Genomic DNA, 10522 nt, shown 5'->3' with positions numbered 1-10522 from the left:
CGGGTATATGAATATATATAGGTCCAATTGCTAAACGTTTCAGATACAAAAATTTTACAAAAATTGATAAATTAATTGTAGAAACAAATAATAACAGTTTTAACAAAGAGTTAATACTCTGAGTCTTAATAAGTAGAACAACTCTCACATTAATTAAAAATATACTCTTGCAAAAGTTAGAGGTTCTAATAAGTACACGCCAATGGGCATAGACCCCGCAAGACACGGTGTAATAATTAAAATCATGCATTGAATCATTTAATTTCTATTAACAAGGTTGCTTAAAATATTGTCCTAGTAATCTTGTTTATTTTCAATTTCATATCCAGTAAGGAAATCAATTATCACATCAATATTAGTCTCTGTCTCTGCATGCCGGCCATGTCTGCTTATTACTCGAACTAAATTCAAGTTAATAATACCAAATAGTATTATTGATTTAATAGATAAAATAATTGATTGTTTTTAACAAAAGGATTAATTACTCTGTTGATTCTTATAATTTTGTGAAATTTTTAATTAAGTCTCTATACTTTTTTCCTTTTAATTAAGTCTTGTACTAAATATTTTTTCAATTGAATCTCTATCTTTTTTTTAGTTGACTCCCTATACAATTAAGTCAATTACTATTAAGAGGGACTTAATTGAAAAAAAAAATTAGTACAAGGACCCAATTAAAAAAATATAGAAACTTAATTAAAAATTTTACGAAAATATAGAGACCAACAGAATAATTAAAGATTTAATTATTTTGTTAGTCTATATAGTTTCGCAAAATTTTCAATTAGGTCCCTATGTTTTTTTTCTTTTTAATTGGGTCCCTACACCAAAACTTTTTTTAATTAAGTCCTTCCTAACAGTAATTTGTTTAATTATATATCGACTCAATTAAAAAAAAATATTGGTACAAGGACCCAAATAAAAGAAAAAAAAAGTATAGGGACCCAATTAAAAAATAAAATTTGGTAAAGGACTCAATTAAAATGAAAAAAAGTATAGGAACCTAATTGAAAATTTCGCGAAACTATAAAAACCAACAGAATAATTAAACCATAATTAAACCCCTTAACAAAATCGATTGAAATAGTGAAAGCAAATATGCTTTCTCTGTTCCAATTATTACTTGGTCAATGACTGTTAAGTAAAATAATTGATTATATAATGTTTTACAATCTAAAAAATCATACACACTTTCAAACTAATTTTTTTTTTTGGATTATATACATAGATAATTAGATATGAAGATACACTCATTTAAGTTACTAAGGAACTTTAATTATTGAATATTTATATGTTGAGATCATATTTTATCTATTTATTATTATTTGAACAACTATTTCATACAATTAGTATGTCTTGCAAATTATATTTTATTTAAAATAATTAATTTATATTTTATACAGCATCTTTAAAGCATGAACAGCCTTATATATTCATCCATTAATAGTTGTTAAATACAAAAATTATGTATAAAATCCCAATTGAACAAATGCCTGAACATGACTATATTTTTTGAGATGGTCATACATTCATGTTATATAACTAACTCTATTGGTAAAAAATCTATGTTTTTTATAGTTAAATAAGTTAAAAAAATATTTTGCAAAATAGTATAATTAATTTATAAATCTGCACATGACACTGGTCTCACTGTAATTAAATCTTAAATTTTTTATGCGAATGATGAAACAAAAAGTTTGTTAGGTCAGAAAATTGATTTTTAATAAATATCATTTAAAAAATTATTTGATATATATATATATATATATAGTTGGGATATTTTTTAAAGCACATTTCTGCTGCATATGCATGACTTCTGTCTTAAACTCGTATAATCTTGCACGTTCAATTCAGTTTGGGGCGTTTCTTTTTTTTTTTTTTCATAAAAATAATTTAATATAATATGTGTATAAGTAATTTATACATCAATACAAGAAAAAGTAATATTATCATTCTCCTCAAATTACTCATCCATATAATTTTTTTGGTACTGTTCATCCATGTCACTGTCTTTCTTAAATATATCTGACATTTTAAAACTGATCATTAAAAAAATTGATTTGATTCAATAAACTAGGTTATATAACACTATAACAAAATAAAACTTATATGATAATAAAACCTGTATGATGATTGATGAATAAAGTCTTAGATAAATCTTTCAAACATTCAGTTGTTTGTATAAAAAAGAAATTCCGAGTATATATAATTAATTATTTTTTTAATTAATCAATTGGATAATTCAACCAATTAATTAGATCTTTCTCAAACAATTAACTGGATAGATAATAAAATCGATTCACTTACAAAGTAAAACAATCGATTGTTGTAAAAAAATATTTTTTCACTAATCAATCGATTTTTTGAATAAAATAAAATATATTGTTTTTCGAGCAATTGCAAAAAAAAACTTCACTGACCAATTGATTAACTAAATGTAAAAATCGATTAGTTTATTTTCTGAATGTTGTAAACAGTAAAGGATTTCTGTTCACTAACTAATTAATTACTTCAATAAAATAATCGATTGAATTTCTGTAGATTGCGATTTATGCAACTGTGATGATAGCATACTTGCCTATTCATAAACGATGATCGTCGCCGTAACAAAATTGATAATCACAGTAGAAGAAAATTCATAAATGATTACAATTATAAAACTAGATAATTGAAAAATAAATCGATGATAAATTATGAAATTAGTAATCTTAAAATTGAAAAAGATAAAATTAGAATTTCTAAATCAAGATAAAATTAAAAAAGAAATTGAAAAATATTTATAGAATTTAAAAATAAAATTTTAAAAATAAAATAATAATTTATAAAATATAGAATAGATTTTAAAATTAAATAATATATGAAAGAGAAATTAATAAATAAAATTAAATAAAAACTATTTAATAATTATTAAAAAAAATATATTCTAATATTAACATCATTTAATAGTCCAAACATTTTGAATTTATCAAAACCAGATCCATGAAATTATATATATCTACTTTAGTCCTAAGTTACATTTGTAGAGTTTATTACAAAGATTTTGCTAGGTAAGATGAATGAGCTATATTACATGTCTCGTATAGCTTGAGTTATGATAACTATAATTAATGGTGTTCGTATTTAAACAAACTCAGACAAAATTGCTCGTGTTCATTCATGTTAAGATAAAATGTATTAGCCCATAACAAAATATTAATAAAAGTACTAATTTAACTCACGTTAATATATTTTATAAACTAAATTAATTTAGGGTTAGGCTAGCATAATATATGTATAAACATATGAGTAATGATATATATTTAAGTCTTTTTATAAACTAATTCTAACTAAGTTGATTAAATAACAAGACTTAGAATAATACTAGTCATAACTAATTTTTGTTATGTTAAAGACTAACTTAATTAAACTTGATTAACAAAAAAAACTTAAATGTACAGAATTATTTTAAATATATATAGTAGTTAAACTCATTAATTTATATAATTTTTAGAAAATTATTTTGAATATTATCATTATTTATTTATTTATGGTTAAAGTTTTTTTTTGTTAGATAGATTGAACAATTTCCAATCTTAAGTACCATAATACATCTATACTAATATATGTATTGTTATTATGTATTTATATACAAATATATGTATTGTTTAACTCATTTTTAATATATATTTTATATTAATAGCTAATTTTGATGGTTGATTCTAATATATATGTGGTATGATTGTTAAAAATATGTTGATTGCTAAATATTGAAAAAAAAAAAGTAAATTGAACTGTAACGTTCTTTTAAAAAATGTTATTTAACTAATTTAAATTAATTGAGTAGCTAATTTATAAGTGTTGGATATTCAAATTTCACATTATATATATATAATAAGTTATTGGCCAATAATAAATTTAGAGTCTTAATTTGTTTCTTCATCGGTCAAGTTGAGAGACACAGTAGAAAAAAATATTTTTCATAAAAAAATAGAATTAATTACTTTGAGCAACACACTCTCTTATTACAGAAGTGTAAAACTATACTCTTATTTAATAGTGCAAACTGTTTAAAAAAAATTTACGTGTTAAACCTTATAAGACAAATAAATAATAATGCCTACAAATAAACAAGATCACAATATATTGGGGAAAAAATGTTATACATAATCATTATTGGATCCTATTAAAAGTGTATTCATAAGCCAGACCTTTTTGAAGTTGAATTACAGATGAAGATCTTGAAAGCATGCACACTGTTTTGTTTTAATAATTTGTGGTCACTGCTTAAAACTTTCCATGCAACAACCAGAATAACTCTTGGTGCATGCAGCACTCTCGTGACCAAGATTATTATGCCACCTCCTACACATGCAGAGTTCAACAACTTCCCTCTACCCACACTAAATGAAAACAAACTCATAATGTTGATATATGAATGTAAGAGAAGGCAAAGTCACACTGAAAATCTAACATAAAAAAGCATCATCATAGTGTGGTCTACATATGTGACAGCTATACTATAAGTGTTCACATTTAATAGCCTATAACCAACTTCCATCTTCCTCCTTCAATAGGGTGATGCATGCCACTCTATTTCTTATTATATAAACACCAGAAAGCATCTGAATGATTATTGAAAACAAGATGAAGATCAATAGAAAAGAAGTAGAAGTAGTGTTTGTGATATTTGCATTTGTCTTGCTTGTAGTATGGGGGAATGCACAAGACACACTTGTGCCTGCAATGATAACATTTGGTGACTCTGCTGTGGATGTTGGCAACAATGACTACCTGCCTACAATTTTCAAGGCTAACTACCCTCCTTATGGAAGGGACTTTCTCAACCATCAACCCACTGGCAGGTTTTGCAATGGCAAATTAGCTACTGATATTACTGGTAAGCAAAATAAACTTTAAAGAGTACTTCAAACTTTGTAGTTAAGTATTTAAAATAGACAGAATTACACAAATTGTGTCTTTGTCTTTATCAGCTACCATGTATTTGTGTATTGAGACGGTTAAAAAACTCGACCAAAGAGTTTTTTGATAGTTAAGTATTTAATCAGAGGTTGTTTTGTGTGACATGATTTCAATTTTCAATTTTCAATGTTGTTGAATGCTTCCTTTTGCAGCTGACACACTGGGTTTTAAGAGCTATGCACCTGCATATCTTAGCCCACAAGCATCAGGGAAGAACCTTCTTATTGGAGCAAATTTTGCTTCAGCTGCCTCTGGTTATGATGAAAAGGCTGCCATCTTGAATGTAAGTTTGTGAGCTAAGATTTGCTTCAACAAACTTAACTGTCTTCTAATAACTTTCTTTTCTGTCATTAGCATGCAATTCCATTGTCCGTACAGTTGAATTATTTCAAGGAATACCAAGGAAAGCTGGCCAAGGTAGCTGGTAGCAAGAAAGCAGCATCAATCATAAAGGATGCATTGTACTTATTGAGTGCTGGTAGTAGTGACTTTGTCCAAAATTATTATACCAATCCTTTGATCAACAAACTTGTCACTCCTGACCAGTATTCTTCATACCTAGTTAGATCATTCTCAAGTTTTGTTAAGGTATTTCATTTCCTATAAACAGAGACAACTATTTGGTATAATGCCATAGAGTTATGAGTAAAACCATTCAATGATGTTTTGTTTTGAATACAGGATTTGCATAAATTGGGAGCTAGGAAAATTGGAGTGACTTCCCTTCCACCATTGGGTTGCCTACCTGCTGCAAGAACCTTGTTCGGATTCCATGAGAACGGTTGTGTCTCAAGAATCAACAATGATGCCCAAGGATTTAACAAGAAAATCAACTCAGCTGCAAAAAATCTCCAAAAGCAACTTCCTGGTCTTAAGATTGTTGTGTTTGATATTTACAAGCCTCTCTATGACCTTGTTCAATCCCCTTCAAAATTTGGTAAGACTAGAATACAATAGTCTTATACATGGCATTCATCTCTTGCTGAAAAATCATGTTATTTATTCTTCTAATTAACCTGTCTGATTTAAAATGTTCAACATAGGTTTCGCCGAGGCAAGGAAAGGCTGCTGTGGAACCGGGATAGTTGAGACAACATCCTTATTGTGCAATCCAAAATCACTAGGAACTTGCTCCAATGCAACTCAGTATGTGTTTTGGGACAGTGTCCATCCTTCTCAAGCTGCAAACCAAGTTCTAGCTGATGCATTGATTGTTCAAGGCATAGCCCTTATCTCATAAGTGCATGTGAAGTTATGATTCATGATTATATCTCTATAGACCATTATAATATACCTGTGTGTACCACTAGTACTATTCATCATGGAAGTGATGCATAAATGTATCAGTTTGCATATTTTTATAGATTCTGGAGAAACATGTATTTTATGAATTAAATCTAGTGAAATTTCATATTAACTTGTTTGGAAGAACACTGGATATTGGTTGTGTTCAGTGGTTTCTGTTTTAATGGAACTCAGCAGCAATGTTTTTTCCCCATTGTAATGACATTCAAAGCTTAATTCATGATTCACCTTTCATGTTATTTACTTTGTCAACTCAAAAATTTTCCATAACATATTCCAATAACAGTTAAATCTTATATATTAGTTAATATCAGATAAGCAAGAATAGAAACAAACTAAAACATTATTGGTAAATGCCTGCCAATGTTACAAAATGCATTCTTATTTGATACAGAGGTTTGGATTCTGAAACTAGTCTTAAAGGCTAATTACACATAGTCAACTGTGTAGTGTATAGTGTATAAAGGCTAATTTCACATTGCTAACATGCTAAAAAGAACTAACTATATGATGTTGCTCTTCTGCGCCTTTGGTGTCGAGCGCTTGCGCTAGAATCTTCTAAAGCTTTTGCATATTTCTCCAAATCAGAAGCTTCACCCCTTGGACTGATTTTACTTGAGCCTCCCAGGACAAAGCTATCTGAGTTTCTCCTATCTCTTTGCTTCATCCTAGTCAATACAGATAAATCAAAGGAAGCTCTAGATGTGACAGTGGGAGTTGTAAACTCGCTTCTTCGGCTCTGAGCTCCAGAATTTGCTTGTGATGAAACCTGACTATGGTGGTGATCATGACTATCTTTGCCATGTAAGATTCTCCTAAGCTTGCTAAAGATTTTGGTCTTTCCAGTGGTGTTAGTTCTGGCAGTAGATGAATTATCCATGGAAGAAGAGTCATCATACTCTCCAGAATCTGTAAGAGAAGAACCTTGGGAGGAGAACCACTGGTCTAAATCAAAATCCACAATGTTCCCTTCATTGGTATTTGCATATTCAAGTATAAGCTTCTTGGCCTTCTTCTCAGATGTAGGACTTAAGCTTCTACTTAAATCCTTTGCAACTGTCTTACCAGGTTGGGGTTGGTAGTTCCTTAGTTCATATCTTAAACAAGCATTTATCCATCTCAGATACACTAATTCTTCAACATCTGAACACCTATCAGCTTGTAGTTGTTCCATTTCCTTCATCAACCTCTCGTTCTCTTGTCTAAGGCGTTCGATATCTTCCTTCCGAGTATCCCCCTGCAATCCAAAACCATAAGGTATTTGACAAAGAGAGACTAAAAGAATATAATATAAGCTTATTACCTCTGGTTCTTCCAGAACAGCATTTGCAAGGATCTGTGTAGAATCCAATCTTTGAGCTAATTCAGAATTTTCCAGCTGCAATCTGAAATTAGATTGCCTCAACACTTCTACTTCAGACTCAAGATCCTTCAGCTTTTGCAGCTTTAATTGAATATCATGATCACAATCAACAGCTTTGCATTCTTGTTCTTGTTCTTGCAATTTGGAAACTCTATGTTGAAGAATTATGATCTGCTCCCTATTATGTTCAGTTTCATGCTTAAGTTTCTTCTGCAATAGTTCAACTTTGGCTTTTGTGGCCTCAAGCTCAGCTACCACTTTTGCATGATTAGCCACCTGTTCCTGTAATCTATGATTCTCTGATTGTAAGGTCTGAACCTTTAGACTGAACATCTTTGCCTCCATATTACTTATCTTCAATCTATTTTGCAGTTCCTTCACTGCTTTTTCTTGCTCTCTAAGACCACAGCACTCAAGAAGTTGAACCTCAAGACTATGCTCCCTTTCTTGAAGCATTGAAATTATGTTTTTGAGTTCTGTTACCTCTTTTTCATGGTCATCCTTCTCATGACTTACACATGCTGTTGCTTCTACATCTTTCTCTGAAGACTTTCTCTCAAGGGTGGCTCCAAATTCTACTTCTTTCACAAGATTCTGAAATTCAGGAAGGAGTAACTCATTCTTATCTCCATTTTGTTTACTGCTATGAGAGATACCTATGGTTGAATTGTTACAGATCACCCTGTTGATGCATGTATCTTCCTGCTATAAGAAAAATTCATAACTATCTAGGTATAATATTTATAAGTATAATATCTAAAATTCTAAACATTATTTGTTTCCAGAACTAATCTTAAGGCTTAGGCTAGAATCTAGCTAGCTAGCTCCAAAGTCTATTTAGTAGATTTTATGATCGACTAATAATTACAATAAGATATAAACTATTTTGTTTTTCTCCCCACAAAATTCCCCAATCCGAAAAATCAAGGACTAATCCAATCCATTTAAGGGTCGGGACCAATGAGTTGCGGCATTTATTTGAAACTCCAACACTTGATTAAGTGAACGAATGAGTTAACTATTCGACCAACAAAAAGTTGATTAGATATAAACTATTTTCATAATTTAAGAACTTACACTATGTGAATAATTTCCTTCTGAAACAGGACCTAGTGCTGCTCCTATGCCTTCTCCCATATTAGTGTGACTCCCTTGACCTGAGAAACACATTATTAGACATATGAAACACTAAATTCAGAATTCATGGAAGAATCTAAAGAAAAATATTAATTGATATTAGCCTTTAAAAAAAAAAAAAACCTGAAGGAGGACCCTGAGTAGGGGAAGTATTATTGCTGGGTTTGACTCTTTTAGCTCTGAGGTGAGAGTAGATGAATCCAGCAAATGAAAGAGCTAAAGCCAAGCCTAATTTCACTATGAAAGGCTTTGGCCCCTTCTCTTCTCTCATAATCACAATCAATCAAGTCTCTTAGCTTTTAGTTCATGAAAACAGAGAGAAAGATCCTCATCTTCATCCTCCATCTCATACCCAACTACTCAAATGATTCATGCCTATAATCATCACAACAAACATCATAGATATTAGAATCCAACATGATCACATCACTAAGCAAGCAAAGTCAGGTGAGATTACAAAACACAAACATACCCAAAATCAAAGTGAAGTTTGAAACCAAGGAAAGTTTCTATGTTATATCTTATAAGTGTTTATTATGGTGATGAATAATATAATGATCAGAGTGGAGACAAATAGAGAAAGATTAAGAAAGAGTAGAAATTGTCTTTTGGCAACAGTTTTTGGTTGCGTGTGGGTTGTCTCACTCATGCAAATGCACTATTCCATAACGGAAAAGTATATGGAACCAATAGGTGATCAGCCAAAAAGTAAACAATTTAACTAATTTATAATTATATTTAATTAATTTTATTTATTTTTAATTTATAATATTTGATATTAATTGCTTCTCACTCCAAATTAAAATTCTGAATGATACGGAGAAATAGAAGCGAGGATTACAGAACTTCCAACGATCCCGATTCTTAGTATATAAAAAAATTTATAAAATATATAAAAGAACATCCATTTAGTATGAAAAAGAAATATTTGATACTTAATAGAAGAAATATCTTAATGCCTAATATAAGTACCATCCACGCAGAGGTTTTGGATTCACCAAAAAACATTTGGCTGATTTTGGGTTGCTACCGTATTGGTTCTAGTATCGTTGATTTGGTTATCATAGCAATCTTAAAAAACTATATTATGTCTTCAACATAAAACAACGACCACAGCTTTTGTCTTACATAATGGTCGGTACGATGTGAAAAGATTAAAAGAATACAATACCATTAGAATTTATAAAGTGCGAGATAACGCATTTACATGGACAAGCATATTCTTATCTTTCTCCTTCATTATTCACTTCAACCGTATATTAAAATATAAAATATATAATAATTAATTTTTAAATATATTTATTGTAGTAATATATACCATAATTATTAAAAAAGAATAAACTATTACTACCATTGATTAAAACATTATTCGAAAAGTTTTAAGTCACTACCAAGTGGTGCTAGCTAAATTCATTTTCTTTCCTTCTCTTAAAGGGGTAAAAAAAAAAAGATAAGTAGAGAAGAAACAGAAAGATTTGAATATGACAAAAATTAATTAACTATTAAGAGAGTTCTTTACTTGCAATTGTAGTCGAAAAGGTTATTAATCTCCCAACAATCTTTTTTATACCGAAAAAGTTTAATATATTAAATTAGAGAATTATTTACATAAGTGCGTATACTATTTTAAAAATAAAAATGGTCCGATTATTACATATATATAGTAAAGAAAGCAGCAGCTAAACTTAGCTGGGACGATGGGAAAAAAATGTTAGGCCACGTGCATTGATCGAATCATATGCACTATTATTGGAAGTC

The 10522-nt window shown here is 29.5% G+C and overlaps 2 protein-coding genes across 3 annotated transcripts; one reads left to right on the top strand and one right to left on the bottom strand.

Moving 5' to 3' along the window:
- The first annotated feature begins 4374 nt into the window (after positions 1-4374).
- On the top strand, positions 4375-6503 carry LOC112771143 (GDSL esterase/lipase APG). Its single transcript, XM_025815777.3, has 5 exons — positions 4375-4876; positions 5112-5242; positions 5314-5547; positions 5641-5896; positions 6003-6503. Exons 1-5 carry the CDS (start codon positions 4606-4608, stop codon positions 6197-6199), a joined length of 1089 nt encoding a protein of 362 aa, XP_025671562.1. The 5' UTR covers positions 4375-4605; the 3' UTR covers positions 6200-6503.
- Positions 6504-6589: 86 nt separating this feature from the next.
- On the bottom strand, positions 6590-9422 carry LOC112771142 (protein CHUP1, chloroplastic). 2 transcript variants are annotated; one of them, XM_025815776.3, is made up of 5 exons: positions 9237-9422; positions 8888-9139; positions 8705-8784; positions 7568-8329; positions 6590-7501 (listed from the first exon to the last, which is right to left on the bottom strand). In XM_025815776.3, the coding sequence occupies exons 2-5, from the start codon at positions 9033-9035 to the stop codon at positions 6764-6766; spliced, it is 1728 nt and encodes a 575-aa protein (XP_025671561.1). In that variant the 5' UTR covers positions 9036-9139; positions 9237-9422; the 3' UTR covers positions 6590-6763. The 2 variants fall into 2 exon arrangements, with proteins under 2 accessions (XP_025671561.1, XP_025671560.1); XM_025815775.3 differs by having other exon boundaries at positions 7568-8332; positions 9237-9407.
- Between the last annotated feature and the right edge of the window lie 1100 nt (positions 9423-10522).

The sequence above is a fragment of the Arachis hypogaea genome, chromosome 18 (assembly GCF_003086295.3).
Source record: "Arachis hypogaea cultivar Tifrunner chromosome 18, arahy.Tifrunner.gnm2.J5K5, whole genome shotgun sequence".
In the NCBI taxonomy this organism is placed as follows: Eukaryota; Viridiplantae; Streptophyta; class Magnoliopsida; order Fabales; family Fabaceae; genus Arachis; species Arachis hypogaea.
The sequence above is the reverse complement of the archived record's forward strand: the minus strand, read 5'-3'. Positions and strand labels throughout refer to the sequence as shown.

Excerpts from the sequence above, each read along its gene's own strand:
- LOC112771143 (XM_025815777.3), top strand. The coding sequence starts at position 4,606 with ATGATTATTGAAAACAAGATGAAGATCAATAGAAAAGAAGTAGAAGTA. Across the intron at positions 5,243-5,313 it reads AAAAGGCTGCCATCTTGAAT|CATGCAATTCCATTGTCCGT; the intron begins GTAAGTTTGTGA and ends TTCTGTCATTAG. Across the intron at positions 5,897-6,002 it reads TCAATCCCCTTCAAAATTTG|GTTTCGCCGAGGCAAGGAAA; the intron begins GTAAGACTAGAA and ends TGTTCAACATAG.
- LOC112771142 (XM_025815775.3), bottom strand. The coding sequence starts at position 9,035 with ATGAGAGAAGAGAAGGGGCCAAAGCCTTTCATAGTGAAATTAGGCTTG. Across the intron at positions 8,785-8,887 it reads TACTCAGGGTCCTCCTTCAG|GTCAAGGGAGTCACACTAAT; the intron begins GTTTTTTTTTTT and ends TGTGTTTCTCAG. Across the intron at positions 8,333-8,704 it reads AAGGAAATTATTCACATAGT|CAGGAAGATACATGCATCAA; the intron begins GTAAGTTCTTAA and ends TTTTTCTTATAG.